Genomic DNA, 21599 nt, shown 5'->3' with positions numbered 1-21599 from the left:
GAACTAGAAGAGCAAAGTCCAAAACCATTAGAATAAAGGAAAAAATAATAATTAGAGCAGAAATAAATGCAATAGAGACTAAAAAAATGGAACAGATAAATTAAACAAGAACTATTTCTTTGAAACAAAGTGTATCAACAAAATTGACAAACCTTTAGCTAGACTCAACAAGAAAAAATGAGGGAGGACTCAATGAATATAATAAGAAATGAAGTAGGAGAAATAAGAACTAACACCAGAAAAATATGAAGGATTATAAAAGAAAAATATGGAACATTATATGGTATCAAATTGGACAACCTAAAGGAAATGGATAAATTCCTAGAAACATAAAACTTTCCAAAAGTGAATCAGGAAGAAATAGAAAATTTAAATAGACTGATTACTAGCAATTAAATTGAATCATTAAAAAAAAAGAAAACTCCTGTAAAACAAGTGCAGAACTGATGTATTCACAGTAAATTCTACCAAACACTCAAAAAAGAATTAATACCAATACCCCTCAAACTATTTGAAAAAATAGAAGGGGAAAGAAAAAAAAATATTCTATAAGGCCAGCATTAACCTGATACAAAAAAACAAACAAAGCAGATAAAGACACCACAAAAAAAGAAAACTACAGGCCAATATCTCTGATGACCATAGATGCAAAAACCTTCAATGAAATATTAGCAAACTAAATCCAACAATACAGTATCAAGTGTGCTTTATTCCCGGGTTTCAAGGGTATTTTAATATTCATAACTCAATCAAAGTGATGTGTCACCTTAACAAAAGAGTAAAAACCATATGATCACTTCAGTAGATTCAGAAAAAAATTGACAAAGTGCAATATTTATTCATAATAAGTCTCAAAAAATCTGTTTTAGGAGGAATATGCCTCAACATAAGAAAGACCATATATAAAAATCCCACAGCTAACATCATACTCAGTGGTGAAAAACTAGAGTGTTTTTCCTCTAAGGTCAGGAACAAAACATGGATGTCTACTTACACTACATTTATTGAATACAGTACTAGAAGTCCTAGACAAAGCAAACAGAAAAGAAAAACAAATAAAGACATCCAAATTGGTAAGGAAGAAGTAAAACTTTCCCTATTTGAAGATGATATTATATACAGAAAACCTTAAAGGCTCCACCAAAAACTACCAGAACTGATAAATAAATTTTGTAGTCACAGGATACATAATATGCAGAAACCTGTTGCCTTTATGTACACTAATAATGAAGTAACAACAAGGAAAATTAAGAAAGCAATCCCATTTACAATTGCACAAAAATGATAAAATAATAAATGTAACTAATGTGGTGAAAAACTACTCTGTAAACTACAAAATATCGGTGAATGATACTGAAGATGACACAAACAAATGGAAAGATATTTTACTCTCATGGATTAGAAGAACGAGTATTGTTAAAATGCCCATAATAACCAAAGAAATCTATAGATTTAATGAAATCCCTATCAAAATATCAACAACATTTTTCACAGCACTAGAACAGATAATACTAAAATTTGTGTGGAACTACAAAACACCCCAAATAGCCAAAGTAACCTTGAGGAAAAAAGCAAAACAAACAAACAAAGCTGCAGGTATTGTGATTCCAGATTTCAAGGTATACTACAAAGGTACAGTTATCAAAACAGTAAGGTCTTGGCACAAATATAGAAACATAGATCTTTTTAATAAGTGGTGTTGGAAAAACTGGACAGCTACATGCAAAAGACTGAAACAGGGCTACTTTTTTACTCCACACACACAAATAAAAAAGTGAATTAAGGAGCAAAATGCGAGACCCGAAACAATAAAACACTTAGAAGAAAACAGAATTTCTCTGACATCAGTTGTAAAGAAATTTTTTTAGATATGTCTCTTCTAGCAAAGGAAAGAAAACCAAAATTAATCTATTGGGACTATACCAAAATAAATGCTTTTGCACAGCAAAGGAAGAAATTAATAATACTAAAAGATAATCTACTAAATGGGAGAAAATATTTGCAGATAATATATCTGATACAGGGTTAGTATCCAAAACATATAAAGAACTTATACAACTCAATACCAAAAAATAGTACAATTAAAAATGGGCAGAGGGCATGAATAGACTTTTTTTTTTTCAGAAAAAGACATATAGATGACCAACAGCAGTATGAAAAGTAGCTCAACATCATTAATCATGAGGGATATGAAAATTAAAACCACAATGAGATTTTACTTCACACCTGTCAGGATAGGTAAAATCAAAAATACAAGAAATAAAACAGTGAATGAGGGTTCTTTTCTCTCCACATCTTCCCCAACACTTGTTATTTATTTATTTATTTTTGTATTTCATCAAGATATGGAAACAACCCAAATGTCCTTAAGGTCCTTAGGACAATTATAAATAGTGCTGCAGTAAACATAGGGTTGCATATGCTTTTTCAAACTAGTCTTTTCATATTCTTTGGGAAAATATCCAGGAATGGAATTACTGAATCATATGGTAATTCAATTTTTAATTTTTTGATGAACCTCGATAATGTTTTCCACCATGGCCGCACCAATTTTTATTTGGTACCATATACTAAGGGATCCAGGAAGAGTCTTGCCCACCTTTGTATGTGGCGATAGCCCTTGGTACCACCTGTGAACACTGCAGTAGCCCATGAGCCACCATTAGCCCCTCTCAACCATGTTCCAAAATATCCTGGACAACACTGTCTTAAACAGTCACTCACATATAAGCCTTTGCAGAAGCCCTGGTTTCAAGTGAAGTTATAGCACACCATTAAAATAAATAAATGAAATAAAGAAAGAAGAAAGAAAGAAAGAAAGAAAGAAAGAAGGCTGCTTAGAGAGAGTAAGAGAGACAATTGGAGGAGTTGACTTTATAAGCATCACCCATCCCCAAAAGCAGCACAGCTCACTGCCAAAAGTGAGTAAAAGTGTAGCTTCTGATTTCTCCCATGGAGGAGAGTGAAAGTGTGAATGTCCAGTTTCCTTAGCTGTGTGGGAAAATGACAAAAAAAAGTCAATTTCTATCTCATCACATCCAGAGTATTGAGTCATGAGCAGCATGACTAGGGGCATGAAGAGGCAGGGAGAGCAGTAGATATAATTCTCAGAGGACATTAAATGGATATGGATCCTACTGTGTTAATGACTCCATCAAGAAGCCTACCCATGAGCTTCTGGGAATGCTTTGCACATGGATCCCTAAATTGACCCATGGGCACCCATGACACTGCCTCACCCACACAGACTCACACATTGTGTTTGGCTGCCTGTGAATACTCCTGATGGTGAAGAGTGTGAGCTTTGGCAAATGGCTAGTGAGAATGTACATAAACCTAGCATGAATCTGTGGGCCAGGAAATACAATGTTGAGCTTTAGTGTTGCCTCTAGGAAAGTAAATTGGAAGCTGTCAGCAGTTGGCCTATTGCTTGGCAAAATCCAGAGAAGAATTCAAACTTAAGAATTCTACCACAAAAAGGCCTAAGAAGCATGGAGCATGTATATCCATAGAATGTCTGAGAGAACCTCAGGATCCCCAGCAGAGAAGATGGAAGGTGGTTCTCTTTTGAAGTCAGTCAGTAAGGAATGGACAAGGTGACTCCTACTTCAAATATGAAAACAAAAATGCAAGATTTCAAGGAACATAAAGCATCAAGGAAACATGACACCAAAAAAGGATTACAGTAATTTTTCAGTAACAAACCACAACCCAATGGAGATTTGTGATTTACCCAATAAATAATTCAAAATAGCTATTTTAAGGAAGCTTAATGAACTACAAAAACACAAAAAGAATATTCAACAACAACAAAAAAACAATACAAAAGCAAATTGAATAGTTTAACAAAGAGGATAGAAAACATAAAAAAGGAAAAACAAATTCTCGATCTGAAAAACACAGCGAATGAAATGCAAAATGCAATAGAGAAACATCAAATAGAATCGATCAAATAGGAGAAAAGAATATATGCATTAGAATACAGACCTTTTAAATTATTGAGTCAGAAAAAAAACAAAAAAATAATGAAAAAAGTGAAGAAGGCTGAAACAATTTATGGAATACAACAAAAAGAAAGAATCTAAGAGTTATCAAAGTTCAGAAATCTTGCAAACAAGGAGAGAGTATGACGATAAATTCAAAAATCTGAAAGAGAAAAAAAAACAAAAAACAACAAACAAAGCCTTGCCAACAAAAAACACTCTATCTGGAAAGTTATCCTTCAGAAATAAGGGAGAAAAATAATTTTCCAGATAAAAACTGAGGGAGTAAATAAATAATCACTATTTTTTTAAAGAAATGCTGAAAAAGGTTATTCAAGCTGAAATTAAAGGACATTAATTAATACAAAATATACTAATATATTTAACACATTAGTAAAAGTCATATATAGTCAAATTCAGAATATTTTAATACTATGATACAGTAGTAAATTGACCACTACTTAATTGAAGTTAAGTACTTATCAGCTTACAATGAACTATTATCTTTATTAAGATATTTTCTTTAAGACCAATAGTAACACAAAGCAAAATCAGACAGTAGATACACAAATGATATATAGAAGGACAGTTAAATAAAATCAAATTGGTAAATATAATATAACAAATAAATAGAATAAAAGAAAGATCATATAATCATATCAATAGATGCAGAAATAAGCATTTGACAAAATACAAAATCCTTTCATGTAAAAACTCTCAACACATTGACTATTAAGGAAATGTAGCTCAATGTAATAAAAACCATATATGACAAACCCACATCTTAAGTTCTACTGGACGAAATGTTGAAAGGTCTTCCTCTACGATTAGGAACAAAATAAGTGTGCCCACTCTGGCCACTCCTATCCAACATAGTACTGGCAGTCCTAGTGAGAACAATTAGGCAAACAAACAAACAAACAAATAAATGACATCCAAATCCAGAAGTAAAATTATTTGTTTGCATATATATGATCTTATTTAGAGAAAAATCCTAGAGATCCCACAAAAAAACTGTTGAGGCTAATCACTATATTCAGTAAAGTTGCAGGATACAAAATCAAGATACAGAAGTGGGTTGCATTTCTATACACTAAAAACAAAATATCTGAAAAATAATGAAAACAATCTAGGAGAAGGAGGGGAAGATGGCCCTAGAGTAGGAGGACCCAAGGCACATCTCATCCCAGGAACACAATTAGACAACTATCAAATCTTGCTAGATACCCTCGAAATCAACGTGAAGTCTGACAGAACAAACTCCACAACTAAGGGAGAGAAGAAGCCACATCTAAGAAAGTAGAAAGTGTGGATATTTGGCTTAGAGGAGAAAGGGATCATGGGTGCCATTGAGGGGAGGGAACTGTGGTAACAGAGGATGAGAGAGACAGAGAGAGAGAGAGTAGAACACACAGGACAGTGCACAAGGAGAACAGTTCCACAAAGACTTTGGCTTGAAAAATGAGAGTGGTTCAATTTTGTGAGTCCTTGCAAACAATGGGGCTAAAATCTTGGAGTTATAAAGATCAGCAAGCTTGGCTGGGATAGAGTCCTGAGAGTGCTGCCCTGCTTCTTGAGAGAAGCAGGCAAACAACTCAGGGGCAAAAGGTGGGAAAACAGTGATCTGAAGCCTGGGGTGCACAGGGGAGAGATTATTCACTCTTTTTAGAGCACACCCTTGAGAAGTAACTTTCACAGAGACACCTCTCCTAGAACAAAGAAGCTGCCTGGTGCCATTTCCCTCCCCAACTCCCCAGCATAAACACAGAGACACCTGAGGGAAACAACACAGAAGGGACACTGGCTACTTAATCAGCTTATACTAAGCCCCACTACCATGAGCTCTGAGGAGACTGTCCCTTTCAGTCAAGTTTGCCTCAGTCCCAGTGCAACAGGCACCTACCACAGAATACTGGCACAAGTGTAGAGAGGAGAGGAGCCAAGATGGCGAAACATCATGGAAGTTTTTTGTGTCTCATGTCCATTAAATACAGGCAGGCCAACACTAAACAATCCTGCACATCTAGAAAACTGATTGGAGGATTAACACAACAGTCTCCCCAACCTGAACACAAAATTCAGCAGGTACACAATACAGAGAGGTGAACTTGGGGAGCGAGAAGCCATGGCGGGCAGAGAGAGGATGGAGACGGGAGATGGGGAATGCAGGAAAAGCACCCCTCCCCAAAAGCAGCTGGAGAGAAAGTGGAAAATTGGAAATAGTCACAGGGACTAAACCAAAAAGGGAGAAAGGAGAGGGTTTAAGACTGTATTAAGACTGTAAACAAAGGGAGCACAGAGTCTGTAACTCCACAGCTCGATAACTGGCAGTGCTCTGTTGGGAAGGGTGAATCCCCAGGAGCAGAGTGGGGTCCAGGAGATTCTTGGGCCACATGGGGAAAAGCGGTTCCACTGCTGGAAGGACATTTGGTAGAGACTGTTGAAACCACTTGGTCCCAGCAGACCCCAGGGAACAGCCACATTCGCTGGTGCTGGAACAAGGTCAAGAGTGAAGCCTGGTGCCAGATGTGTGTTGTGATTTTCCATAATCCCTGAAAAGCTGCTGATACACTATGTTGAGAACTTTCTCTGGGGCAGGCTGAAACCTGGCCAGCAGCAGGGTCCAGCAAGCTATCCTGGGTGCAGCCAATATTTGGCCATTGCTCAGTGAGACACTCCCGTAAAGGGGCAGAATGGGTCAAAGCCACAGCCTGTCAGAAGTAAGGGGACGGGAAAACAGCCGCATCTCAGACAAAACTCCAGAGAGAGGTACTGCCTGGGGCTTGGTCATGGACAGTGAAAAACTGGGGAGTGGGAGAAAGCTGAAGACAGAGGATGGGTGCATGATTGCTGATTGGGGAGAACACAGTTCCAATACTAGACACTAGGTAGCTGGGTGACACCATTTTCACTGCTCCTGTGCTTGGGCATAGGCACTAACAAGCACCACAACACTCCACCCCCGTAGTCTAGCAGCACCATCTGGTGGAGAACGGAGCCATTGCACTAAGCCCTGTCCAATTGGGCCAACCTCTCTCTTCAAGAACAGAAGTCTCACCACATGCTTAGTTTATGGACTATAAAACACTTCATAGTCTGACTTCTAGGGGAAAACGAAGTAATTTAAGTCCTATTTGAATCTGTTAGCAGGTCCATCTACTCAATTTCCTTTCTTTCTTTTTTTTCCTCTTTTTCTTGAATACAGAAAGAGAAAAAAAATCATTTTTATTTTCAATTTTTTTAAAATATTTTTTCTTTAATTTTGTACTATATTTTTTTTTACTTTTGTGTAAATTTTTTTTTAAATTCTATTTTACTTCCATCATTTTATTTTAGTCTATTTTGGAGTATTCATTTTTTCAAATTTTCAAACGATTTCCTTTCTTTTCTTTTTCTTTTTTCTCTTTTTCATTTTTTTTCTTTTCTTGAATACAGAAAGAGAAAACTTTCATATTTACTTATAATTTCTGTTAAAATATTTTTTTAATTTACTATATTTTTTTACTTTTATGTAATTTTTTTCAAATTCTATTTTAACTCCATCATTTTAGTCTATTTCTGTGTAGTAATGTTTTTTCAAATTCTCAAATGATTTCCTTTTTTCCCCCTTTTTTGCTCTACTCTATAAAACCACTTTCAACATCCAGACCAAAACACACCTAGGATATAGCATCATTTATTTGATTTTTGTGTGGGTGTGTTTTAACTTTTTAATTTTAATATTTTATTCATTTTAATTTTTTTTAATATTTTACCTCATTAATTCCTTTAATCCCTTCAAACTGACAAAAAGAAGTAATTCATCCCAAAGAAAAAGCACAAAAAACGGCATCCAGGGATTTAACCAACAAAGATACAAGCAAGATGCCTGAAACAGAATTAAGAATCACGATAATAAGAATACTAGCTGGAGTCAAAAATAGATTAGAATCCCTTTCTGTGGAGATAAAAGTAGTAGAAGCCAGTCAGGATGAAATACAAAATGCTATAACTGAGCTGCAATCATGGATGGATGCCGTGGCAGCATGGTAGGATGAGGCAGAACAGAGCATCGGCGATATAGAGGACAAAATTATAGAGAATAATGAAGCAGAAAAAAAAGGGAGATTAAGGCAAAAGAGCACGATTTAAGAATAAGAGAAATAAGTGACTCATTAAAAAGGAACAACATCAGCATCATAGGGGTCCCAGAAGAGGAAGAGAGAGAAATAGGTGTATAAGGGTTATGTGAACAAATCATAACAGAAAACTTTCCTAACCTGGGGAAAGACACAGACATCAAAATACAGGAAGCACAGAGAACCCACATTAGATTTCAAAAAAACTGACCATCAACAAGGCATATGATAGTCAAATTCACAAAATAGGCAAGGAGAGAATCAGGAAAGCATCAAGGGAAAAAAGTCCCAAACATACAAGAGAAGACAGATCAGGTTTGCAGCAGACCTATCCACAGAAACTTGGCAGGCCAGAAAGGAATGGCAGGATATATTCAATGTGCTGAATAAGGAAAAATATGCAGCCAAGAATTCTTTATCCAGTAAGGCTGTCATTCAAAATAGAAGGAGAGATAAAAAGTTTCCCAGAGAAACAAAAATTAAAGGAATTAATGACCACTAAAACAGCCCTGTGATAAATTTTAAGGGGGACTTTCTTAGGGGCAAGAAGATGAAATATATATATATATATATACATATATATATATATATATTCTCTGGTCCTTTCTAATCTATAACAAAAATTAGAAAGGACCAGAGAACACCGCCAGAAACTCCAACTCTACAGGCATCATAATGGCAATAAATTCATATATTTCAGTACTCATTCTAAACATCAATGGACTCAGTGCTCCAATCAAAAGACATAGGGTAACAGAATGGATAGGAAAACAAGATCCATCTATATGCTATTTACATGAGACCCACTTTGGACTTAAAGACACCTTCAGATTGATAGTAAGCGGATGGAGAACCATCTATGATGTAATGGTCAACAAAAGAAAGCCAGAGTAGCCATACTTATACCAGACAATCTAGAATTTAAAATAAAGACTATATCAAGAGATGCAGAAGTGCATTATATCATCATTAAGGGGTTTATTGACCAAGAAGACCAAACAATTGTAAACATTTATGCGAAAAATATGGCATCACCCAAATATATAAATCAATTAATCTCAAACATAAAGAACCTCATCAATAGTAATACCATAATAGTAGGAGACTTCAACACCCCACTCACTACAATGGACAGATCATCTAATCAAAAAATCAACAAGGAAACAATGGCTTTGAATGACACACTGGACCAGATGGATTTGACAGATATATTCAGAAAATTTCTTTCTAAAGCAGCAGAATATAGTTTCTTCTCCAGTGCACATGGAATGCTCTCCAGAATAGACCATATACTGGGACACATATCAACCCTAAGTAAGTACAAAAAGGTCAAGATCATACTGTGCATATTTTCAAACCACAACGCTATGAAACTCGAAATCAACCACAAGACAAAATTTGGAAAGGTAACAAATACTTGGAGACTGAAGAACATCCTACTAAAGAATGAATGGGCTAACCAAGCAGTTAAAGAGGAAATTAAAGAGTATATGGAAGTCAATGAAAATGAACACCACAACCCAAAACCTCTGGGATGCAGCAAAGGCCATCATAAGAGGAATGAATATAGCAATCCAGGCCTTCCTAAAGAAGGAAGAAAGATCTCAGATATACAACCTAACCTTATGCCTTAAAGAGCTAGAAAAAGAACAGCAAATAAAACCAAAAACCAGAAGAAGACAGGAAATAATAAAGGTTAGAGCAGAAATTAATGCTATTGAAACTAAAAAACAGTAGAACAGATTAATGAAACCAGAAGCTGGTTCTTTCAAAGGATTAACAAAATTGATAAACCACTCGCCACTTTGATCAAAAAGAAAAAGGAAAGGACCCAAATAAACAAAATCAAGAATGAAAGAGGAGAGATCACAACCAACACAGCAGAGATACAAACAACAATAAGAGAATATTATGAGCAGTTATATGACAGTGAAATGGTCAATCTGAAAGAAATAGACAAATTCCTAGAAACATATACACTATCAAAACTGAAACAGGAAGAGATAGAAAATCTTAACAGATGCATAACCAGTAAGGAAATTGAATTAGTAATCAAAAATCTTCCAAAATACAAGAGTCCAGGGCCAGGTTGCTTTCCAGGGGAATTCTACCAAACATTGAAGGAAGGATTAACACTTTTCTCTTAAAGGTTTTCCAAAAAATAGAAATGGAAGGAAAACTTCCATACTCTTTCTATGAAGTCAGCATTACCTTGGTTCGAAATCCAGACAGATTCCCTAATAAAAAGGAGAACCATAGACTGATTTCCCTGATGAACACGGATGCAGAAATCCTCAACAAGATATTAGCCAACTGGCTCCAACAATATATTAAACAAATTATTCACCACGACCAAGTGGGATTTATACCTGGGTTGCAAGGTTGTTTCATATCTGCAAAACAATTAACATGATTCATCACATCAATAAAAGAAAGGACAAGAACCATATGATCCTCTCAATACATGCAGAGAAAGCATTTGACAAAATACAGCATCCTTTCTTGATACAAACCCTCAACAAAGTAGGGATAGAAGGAGCATACCTCGAGATGACAAAAGCCATACATGAAAGTCTCAACACTAATATCATCCTCCATGGGGAAAAACTGAGAGCTTTGCCCCTAATATCAGTAACAAGACAGAAATCGCCACTGTTATTCAACAAAGTATTGGAAGCCTTAGCCTCTGCAGTCAGAGGATACAAGGAAACAAAATGCATCCAAATCAGCAAGGAGGAGGTCAAACTCTCACTCTTCGCAGATGACATGATACTTTATGTGAAAAACCCAAAAGATTCCACAAAAAACTGCTAGAATTGATTCATAAATTCAGCAAGTTGCAGGATATTAAATTAACACACAAAAATTGGTTCCATTCCTATACACCAACACTGAAGCGACAGAAAGTGAAATCAAGCAATTGATCCCATTTACAGTTGCATTAAAAAAACATAAAATACCTAGGAATAAATCTAACCAAAGAGGTGAAAAGTCTATACAGAGAAAACTATAGAAAGACAATGAAACAAATTGAAGAAGACACAAAAAAAAGGAAAAAATTCCATGCTCCATAATAGGAAGAACAAATATTGTTAAAATGTCAACACTACCCAAAGCAATCTACATATTTAATGCAATCCCTATCTAAATAAAACAAGAATTCTTCACAGAGCTAGAACAAATAATCCTAAAATTTGTATGGGACCAGAAAAGACCCCAAATAACCAAAGCAATCTTTAAAAAGAAAACCAAAACAGGAGGCATCACAATCCCAGACTTCAAGCTATACTACAATGCTGTAATCTTCAAGACAATATGGTACTGGTGCAAAAACAGACACTCAGATCAATGGAATGGAATAGAGAACCCAGAAATGGGCCCACAAACGTATGGCCAACTATTCTTTGACAAAGCAGGAAAGAATATCCAATGGAATAAAGGCAGGCTTTTCAGCAAGTGGTGCTGGGAAAACTGGACAGCGACATGCAGAAGAATGAACCTGGACCACTTTCTTATACCATACACAAAAATAAACTCAAAATGGATGAAAGACCTCAATGTAAGACAGGAAGCCATAAAAATCCTCTAGGAGAAAGCAGGCAAAAAACTCTTTGATCTTGCCTACAGCAAATTCTTATTCAACATGTCTCTGGATGCAAGGGAAACAAAATAAAAAATGAACTACTGGGACCTCATCAAAATAAAAGCTTCTGCACAACAAAGGAAACAATCATCAAAACTAAAAGGCAACAGACAGAATGGGAGAAGATATTTGCACATGGCATATCAGATAAATGGTTAGTATCCAAAATCTATAAAGTGCTTATCAAACTCAACCCCCCAAAACCAAATAATCCAGTGAAGAAATGGGCAAAAGACATGAATAGACACTTCTCCAAAGAAGACATCCAGATGTCCAACCGACGCATGAAAAAATGCTCAACATCACTCATCATCAGGGAAATACAAACCAAAACCACAGTGAGAGACCACCTTACACCTGTCAGAATGGCTAACATGAACAACTCAAGCAACAACAGATGTTGGCAAGGATGTGGAGAAAGAGAATCTCTTTTGCATTGTTGGTGGGAATGCAAGCTGGTGCAGCCACTCTGGGAAACAGTATGGAGGTTCCTCAAAAAACTAAAAATAGAACTATCCTATTACCCAGCAATTGCACTAATAGGCATTTATCCAGTGGTTACAGTTGTGCTGTTTTTAAGGGGCACATGCACCTCCATGTTTATAGCCGCACTATCAACAATAGCCAAAGTATGGAAAGAGCGCAAATGTCCATCGATGGATGAATGGATCAAAAAGGTGTGGTATATATAGACATGAAGTATTACTCAGCAATTAAAAAGAATGAAGTCTTGCCATTTGCAACTATGTGGATGGAGCTGGAGGTATTAAGCTAAGTGAAATTAGTCAGAGAAAGACAGAAATCATATGTCTTCACTCATATGAGGACTTTAAGAGACAAAGCAGATGAACATAAGGGCAGGGAAACAAAAATCATATAAAAAGAGGGAGGGGGACAAAACAGAAGAGAGTCATAAATATGGAGAACAAACTGAGCGTTACGGGAGGGGTTTTGGGAGGAGGGATGGGCTAAATGGGTAAGGGGTATTAAGGAATCTACTCCCGAAATCATTGTTGCACTATATGCTAACTAATTTGTATGTAAATTTTTAAAAAAAGAAAATTAAAAAAAAGAAAAGAGAAGAAAAATAAATAAATATCATATTAAAGTAAGATTAGTAGCACAAGCCACTGCTCACAACATGTCTCTAAACTTAGGAGTTTGAAAATTCAGCAATCTTTGCTGGGATCGAGCATGGAGAGCACTGTGGTGTTCCTGGAGAGAAGGCAGGCAAAAAGCCTGGAGGCAGACAACATGGAAACAAGGATTTGAAAGACACATGGCACACACAGGAGGGCCATTATTCATTCTTCTCAGAGCCCTTCTGTGATAGGCAACATTCAGGGGAAGCCTCCCCAGGAATAAAGGAGCTAGCTGATGCCTTTCCCTCCCCTGCCCCTCAGCATGAGCACAGAGCTACCTATGGGAAAAGGCTCAGCACCAACACCTGCTAGATACTTGCTTACACCAGCCCACCCCCTGTACTCTGTTGGAAATGCCCATCTCAGTTAAGCTAGCCTCAGTTACAGTGCAATGGACCCCTCCCCCCGAAGATTAGGACAAAACCCCACACATACCATGTCTCCCAACCAGAGTTCTTCAGGGCTTCAATTCTGGTGAAAGTAGTATCAGGTCTCATTTCACAAGCAGACCAGAACACAGGTATTGTTAAAACTTACCACATTTAGTCCAAGGACCAAACACTGCCCACAGCAGGCAAGTAAATCTTCTGCAGAAACCTGGCCTGAAGTAGAGAGCAGACAAAATACAGTAGCAAGAGCACACACAACACTCACCAGAGACACTACTTGAAGCACTAAGCCCTGGACACTATATGACCTCTTCATCATAAAGCCATTATTTCAGAAGCAGGAAACATAACTGGATTTTATAACACAGGAAAAAGGAAGTGACAGATAAAATTCAAAGACAGAGGAATTTATCCCAAATGAAGGAACACCATAACACTATAACCTAGAGATCTAAGTGAAACAGATATAAGTAACATGTCTGAAGGAGAACCAAAAACAACAATCATAGAGATACTGCACTTTAGAAAAGAATAAAGTACATCAGGGAAACTTTTTACCACAGATATAAAAGAGTTAAAAAAGAATCAATCATAGATGAAGAATGAAATAAATGAGTTCAGAAACAGGCTTGATGCAATGAATACCAGAATGGAAGAAGCAGAGGAATGAATTAGTGACCTAGAAGGCAAAATAATGGAAAATACGGAAGCTGAAAAAAGTAAACAAAGAACAACTATGCAACACAAGAATAGACTTAGGGAACTCAATCAAGTGTAATAACATTTGTATTATGGGAGTTCCAGAAGAAGCACAGAGAGAAAAGAGGGCAGAAAATTTATTTGAAGAAATCATAGTTGAAAATGTCCCTAATCTTGATAAGGAAACAGTCATCTAGATCCAGGAGGCACAGAAAACTCCATTAAAATCAACAAAAGGAGTCCAACACCAAGACATATTGAAATTAAATTTGCAAAAGATAGTGGTAAAAATTATAAAACATCAAGATAAAAAAAAGTCCTTATCATACAAGGTAATACCCATTAATCTAGCTGGAGATTTCTCAACAGAGACATGGCAAGTCAGAAGGGAATGGCATGTTATATTTAAAATACTAAATGGGAGCAGTGCCTCAGTGGCTCAGTCAATTGAGCGTCCGACTTCAGCTCAGGTCATGATCTTGTGTTCTGTGGATACAAGCCCCGCATCAGGCTCTGTGCTGACAGCTCATTGTCTGGAGCCTTCTTCAGATTCTGTGTCTACCTCGCTCTCTGCCCATCCCCTGCTCATGCTTTCTCTCTCTCTCTCTCTCTCTCTCCCAAAAATGAATAAACATTAAAAAAAATCGAAAGCTAAATGGGAAAAATCTAAAGCCAAGAATATTCATACAGCAAGGCTATCATTAAGAATAGAAAGAGAGATAAAGAATTTCCCAGACAAAAAAGTACTAAAGGAATTTGTGATCACTAAACCAGCCACAAATATATAGAGGTTAAACAACATGCTACTAAATAAGGAATGGGTCAACCAGGAAATCAAAGAAAAGATTTAAAAAAAATACGTGGAAACAAATGAAAATGAGAACATGATAGTCCAAAACTTTAGGGATGCAGCAAAAGTGGTCCTAAGAGGGAAATATAGTAATACCAACCTACCACAAGAAGCAATAAATTGATCAAATAGACAACCTAACCTTAAACCTAAAGGTGTTATAAAAGCAAAACAAACAAAGCCTAATGCCAACAGAATCAAGGAAATAATAAAGATTAGAGGAGAAATAAATTATATAGAAATTAAAACAACAACAAAAATAACAACAATAGCAACAACAATAGAAAATACCAATGAAACAAGAAACTGGTTCTTTGAAAAAATTAATAAAATTGTTATACCTCTAGCCAGACTTAAAAAAGAGAGATTTTGGCACCTGGGTTGTTCAGGTGGTTGAGCATCCCACTTTGGCTAAGGTCATGTTCTCACGGCTTGTGAGCTCAAGCCCTGTGTCTGGCTCTGTTGTGACATCTGAGCCTGGAGCCTGTTTCAGATTCTGTGTCTCCCCTTCTCTTTGCCCCTCCTCTGCTCATACTCTCTCTCTCTCTCTCTCTCTCTCTGTCTCTCAAAATAAATAAACATTAAAAAAAGAAATACTGAAATAAATAAAATCACAAAGGAGGGAGGAGAAATGACAACACTACAGAAATAAAACAATTGTAAGAGAATATTATGAAAAACTATATGTCAACAAATTAGACAACCTGAAAGAAGTTGATAAATTCCAAGAAACATATAAGCTAACAAAATTGAAACAGTAAGAAGTAGAAAACTTGCACACACACACACATACACACACACACTAGAATCTTATTCAGTCATAAAAAAGAATGATGTCTTGCCACTGCAATGATGTGGGTGGAGTTAGCCAGTATTATGCTAATCAAAATAAATAAGAAAAAGAGAAATATTGTATGTTTTCACTGATATTTGGAATTGAAGAAATAAAACAAATGAGCAAAGGAAAATAGAATCAAACCAAGAAACACATTCTTTTTTTAATGTTTCACTTTTATTTTTGAAAGAAAGACAGAGCATGAGCCGGGGAAGGGCAGAGAGAGAAGGAGACACAGAATCTGAAGTAGACTCCAGGCTCTATGCTATCAGAACAGAGGCTGACATGGGGCTCGAACTCACAAGCTGCAAGATCATGACCTGTGCTAAAGCTGGAAGCTTACTCAACTGAGCCACCCAGGTGCCCTGAAACATAGTCTTAATTACAGACAAGCTGATAGTTACCAGAGCAGAGGTGGGGAAGAGGATGGGTTAAATTGGTGATAGGGATTAAGGAGGGCACTTTTTGTGATGAGCATCAGGTGTTGTATGTAAGTGTTGAATCGGCACATTTTTTATCTGAAACTAATATTACACTGTATGCTAAATAACAGAAACTTAAATAAAAACTTAATAAAAAGAAAAGGAAAAGTAAACCATCTAATTTGTAATAGTTTTAAAAATAAAATGATTACAAATATCTTTAGCCAAGGAATTTAAATATTTTTACACTGAAAAATTTCAGATATTGAGGAAAGGAAATGAAGACACAAATAAATGGAGAGGTATCCCAAGTTCATGGATCAGTAGAATAATATTGTTAAGATGCCAATAATACCAAATTCATATATAGATTAAGTGCAATCCTGGTCAAAATTCCAAGAGAATTTTTCCACAGAAAGAGAACAATCCTAAAATTCATGTGGAAACACAAATGACTATAAGTAGGCAAAACAGTTCTGAGAAAGGAATAATGCTGGAGATATTACACTTTATGATTTCAAACTATGGTAAAAAGGTATAGTAATTAAAACAGTATAGTACTGGAATACAAACAGAAACATAGACCAAGGGAATTTAACCAAGAACAGAGAAGTAAACCCATGTATATATGATCAACTAACCTTCATGAGGGCACCAAGAACACACAATAGGTAAGGGATCATCTCTTCACTAAATGATTCTGGGGAAAGTGGATATCTACATGCGAAAGAATAAAAGTGGAACCCTATCACACACAAGTCACAAAAATTATCTTGCAATGGTTTAAAACCTTGAACATAAGAACTGAAAGTTTTCAACTCTTAGAGAAAAACATAGGGAGAAAGATCTTTGATATGCCCTTGACATTGATTTTCTTGGATATGCCACCAAATGTTCAGGCAACAAAAACAAAAGTAAGTATGTGGAATCTATATAAAACTTAGCTTCTGCACAACAAATGAACAATCAATATTGAAAAGCAATTATCTGATAAGGGGTTAATATACAAAATATTTAGGTAACTTACACAACAAAATAATAATTTGGTAAACTGATTAAAAAATGGAAAAAGGATGTGAATAGGCATTTTTCAAAGAAGACATGTTCTTTCCACAGAAACAGATGTTGTCAAATGGTACAAACTTCCATTTATAAGATGAATATGTTGTGAGGATCTAATGCATAATATGGTGACTATAGTTAACACTGCTGCGTTATATACTTGAAATCTCGTAAGAGAGTAGACCTCAAATGTTCTCACCAAAAAAAAAAGGTAATTACATGACGTGATGGAGGTGTTAAATAACCGTACCATAGTCATAATTTTGCAATGCACGTGAGCATCAAATAATAACATTGTACATCTCAAACATACACAGTTATATTTCAATTGTTTCAATAAATCTACAGAAAAAAATAAAAATAACGAGGCTACAGAAAATAAGTTAAATATAGGAGCCATATTCTTACGTAGTGAAGGAAATCCAATGCTCAGTGTTATGAGTTGAATTGTGTCCCACATAAAAACACATTCATGTCCAATCACTGGGTACTTGTTAACTTGACCTCATTTGGAAACAGGGTCTCTGTACATGTAATCAAGTTTAGATAAGGTCATACTGGATTAGAACACAATGACTGGTGTTCTTATGAGAAGAAGGAGATTTAGACACAGACACACACAGGGAGAGTGTGCCATGTGAGCTATGATGGAAACAATGACTGGGGTGATGGATCTACAATCCAAGGAATGTCAATGATTGCTAGAAACTGCCAGAAGCTAGAAGAGAGTCATCAGACAGATTCTTCCTCAGATCCTTGGCAAGGAGACCACATTGCTGACATTTTTATTTTGGACTTTTAGCTCACAGAAATTTGAGAAAATAAACTTCTAATGTTTTAAGCCAGCCAATCTGTGGTGATTTGCTTCAGCAGCCCTAGGAAACTAATATACCTTAAGTTATATTTAGATATGAGCAAGAAGAGAGTATCTACTATAATAGGAGAAAAGTCAGGGAGAAAAAGGTTGTAAAGTACATATAGATTAGTATATTTAGTTGTGGCTATGGTGAAAATTTATCCTATTTATCTCTATTATGTGCGAGTGGAGTGGAAAAATCTATTATAAATTTAACAGAAAAAATTAAGAAATAGTAATCTTAAAGGAGAGACTTGAACAGATGAGAGAAGTTTAATATAATTGCCAGGTAACATTAATGGCCCACTTGCAGTTTGATATTATAAATTAAGTTGAAGCCAATTATCATGGTTACATGATTTTCCTCAACCACATTCAGTTTGCAAAAAGGTACCACTGAGAAGTGATGGGGGAGTTGGATATATCCATAACTAGGGTTTTGTCTAAGAGATATCAAAATGAAAGTGGATAAAGGGAATTGAATATTTATGCATGAAATTATTTGTTTTGATTCACTATGAGCCTATAGGAACCTAAGATAGGTAAGAATCTATAATGAGTAAGAACATAAGTAAAGCCATTGGGAAAGGATTAATGAGCAGTAGTTCAAAGTTGGTAAAATCAATAGTAGGTCTTATAGGGGGTAGAAGAATTGTTGGAGTGTGGGTATTAGAGGTACCTGAAGTAGTGGTTGGAGAATATTTGAAATTGAGATTTTGGAGGGATATGAATATAAATGAGCAACTGAAATAAGATGGAAGGCAAGATACTTTGAGAAAATGAAGTAAAAGAATGAAATATTAGGATATGGGAATGATTATCTACATATCAAAATCACCAGGGATTAAAGAAAGAGGGAATGGCAGTGGACCAGACAGAGAATCATGGCAAAATAAAGGGAATGACCTGGGAGTTAGTCGATGAATACAACAAGGAAACATAACAGGTGATATAAATCTGATGATATGAGATTCAAAGCTGGCTATTTTTAGGGAGTAGAGAAGTAGAATGAGTTGGAAATGCCATTGAGGAACCAAGTATACATCTATAGCATCTCTGGTTCCAGTGGCAGGAGGGGACATCGGAAGGAAAATATCCATTCAAGAGGGCCCCAGGAAAAACAATGTATTTGAGAAACAACCGAGTTTCGGAGAGCAATAAAGTGGAGATATCATTCAGATAGGAGGCAGAGGAGGGTATAGAGGATTTTGCTGATGACAGTGTGTTTCAGAGATAATGCCCAATGGTGACATAATCCTGAAGCCTTTGTGATGTAATAGGAAAGATCATATGTAGGCAGGATAAAACTAGAGATACCTCTCCAAAATCACTAGGAGCTCACTTTTAATTTCTAGATCAAACCATTCTTTTCCTTTCTTTCACACTGTATTGACATTTCTCATTTTAAAAGTAATACGTACTCATTGAAAAACATTCAAACATCATAAAAATGTGTCATTTAAAAAGGGAAAATCTCTTTAAGTTTTTTAGAGTTTGAATTTCTGAGTCAAAGATTTTCTAAATGTTCTTTTTATAAATGAGGTTGTGCATTTTTTCATATGTTTACTGGTCATTCACATTTCTTTTTCTATAAAATATCTGTTCATAGCCTTCAACTATTTTTATTCCACCTTAATTGTATCTTTCTTATTGAGCTTTATGAGCTTTTTATATGATTGTATCTTAAGAAATTCCCATTTTTGTAGGTAAAAATGGTTGAATATTGACAATCTCCTATAATTCAACATAATACACATCGCTATTAGCTGGTAGTTCCAAGTCAATATGGTCTATATTATCCTAATTTTTGTATTATTTCAGCAATATTCTTGTGGAGATGTAAACTTTTAAAATAAAGACCAACATTGAAAGATGTGGCCAACTAAAACCTGCAGAAATACTGTTAAATCCATGTTAATATTTCATCATCCACTTAATGAATCCTTTTAAAAGTCAACTCACTAAACTTTCTTTTCTTGGAAATAATACTAAGTCTTCCTTTTTAGCAGAGCAAAAGGATGATCTAACTTTCTTTTTACAGAAAATTAAGTATACCAAAGTTGTATAATAAAGTCTTACTACATTATATCATGCTTCACATTTTAAGTGCCTTCACACACATTAATTAGTTCCTTTCTCAAAATAAGATGTGATTGTAAGTACACACACACACACACACACACACACACACACACACAATGGTTAAGGCCATGGAACTGTTTTGTGACAAAGCCTGAAGTAGCTAAATCTCAAAGCAAAAAACCCAAGATATTGTTGAAAATTTCATACCTCTCTTTAAAGTATTAATCTATAAATAAAATTACAATGAGATAAACATTATTCACATTTAAAAATATAAATATGTTGCAAAGTTGAGCATATTAGTCATTAAAAATACTAAAAAGTATTAGACAAAGTACTTACAATCTTGTAAGAGACATTTCCCCTGCCTATATGTTGCCAGGACTTTAGGATTGTAATTTAAAACTGGTAATGTTGAGTGATCACATCATAAAGACACTGTGAATAACAGGAAGTTGAAGGGAAAAGACAGAGTTAATTATATTTTATGGTGCATAGACGCCTCTGAAATCTATTCTAAAATTGTACCTGTGTTTACACATAATGTTTCACAGCTTGAACAGGAAGAATCAGGTTTTCATTGATTAAATCTATTTGGTTGTTTGCTAAACATCTAATTGTTATTAGACTATTTTAACACCAGTTTTGAACATACATGTGTACACACAGACCTATGTACACGTGTATATGTGCATATGAAGGAGCTATATGTATTAAAAGGAATATAAAATAATATAAACATTCCTCTATAAAGAGCTACTTTAATCCTGTACATTTCCTTCACATTCAGACTTTCCCCCATAAAAGTATCTATATATTATCTATCTATCTATCTATCTATTATCTATCTATCTATAGTCACAGTGATATTTCTTCAAAATAACTTGAATATAGTTTCATGTTATATATGTAAGTTACACAAAGGTGAAATGTCTATTAAAATAGTACCAAGAAGTCTGAAACACTTTTTTTCTCCCCAAATCTAAAAACAATTGTTGTTATGTACAAAGTTATGTTAGAACAAGTTATCAAATGCCACTTGGCAGGAAATTTGAAAAATATAAACTTTACATTATATAAAGGAAAGTCATGTGGTAGGTAAGGATGCATACAGAAAAAAGATGTCTTTTATGTGATCTAGAAAACAAAAAGTGAGTATCTTTTTGGTCCCAGGAAGAGAAGCAGTTGATTAGTTATTCTCATTTTTGGCTACTTTTTTGTCATTGAATTTTTATTTATTTTTGAAAGTGTATATTTCTTATGTAATACTAAGCTCATCTCATTTTTTTAGTTTATTAATTTTGAGAAAAACAGAAAGCACGAGTGAGTGGGGGAGAGGCAGACAGAGAGAGAGAGAGAGAGAGAGAGAGAGAGAGAGACAGAATACCAAGCAGGCTCTGTACTGTCAGCACAGACAATTTCACAACCACGAGATCATGACCTGCACCAAAATCAAGAGTTCAATGCTTAACCGACTGAACCACCCAGGCGCTCTTGACCTTATTTCATTTTTAGAAA

At 35.4% G+C, this 21599-nt stretch overlaps 1 protein-coding gene across 1 annotated transcript in view; it reads right to left on the bottom strand.

The window, feature by feature from the left end:
• The window catches only part of CYLC1 (cylicin 1), a 77929-nt gene extending 57465 nt beyond the window's left edge, over positions 1 to 20464 (bottom strand). Inside the window, 1 exon segment of the mRNA XM_047844012.1 lies at positions 20424 to 20464. Within this exon segment, the coding sequence (XP_047699968.1) occupies positions 20424 to 20440 (17 nt within the window). The 5' untranslated portion in view covers positions 20441 to 20464.
• Positions 20465 to 21599: the final 1135 nt, after the last annotated feature.

This window comes from Prionailurus viverrinus, chromosome X (assembly GCF_022837055.1).
Source record: "Prionailurus viverrinus isolate Anna chromosome X, UM_Priviv_1.0, whole genome shotgun sequence".
Taxonomy (NCBI): domain Eukaryota; kingdom Metazoa; phylum Chordata; class Mammalia; order Carnivora; family Felidae; genus Prionailurus; species Prionailurus viverrinus.
Note: the sequence above shows the minus strand (reverse complement) of the source record. Positions and strands in the feature narration are given on the sequence as shown.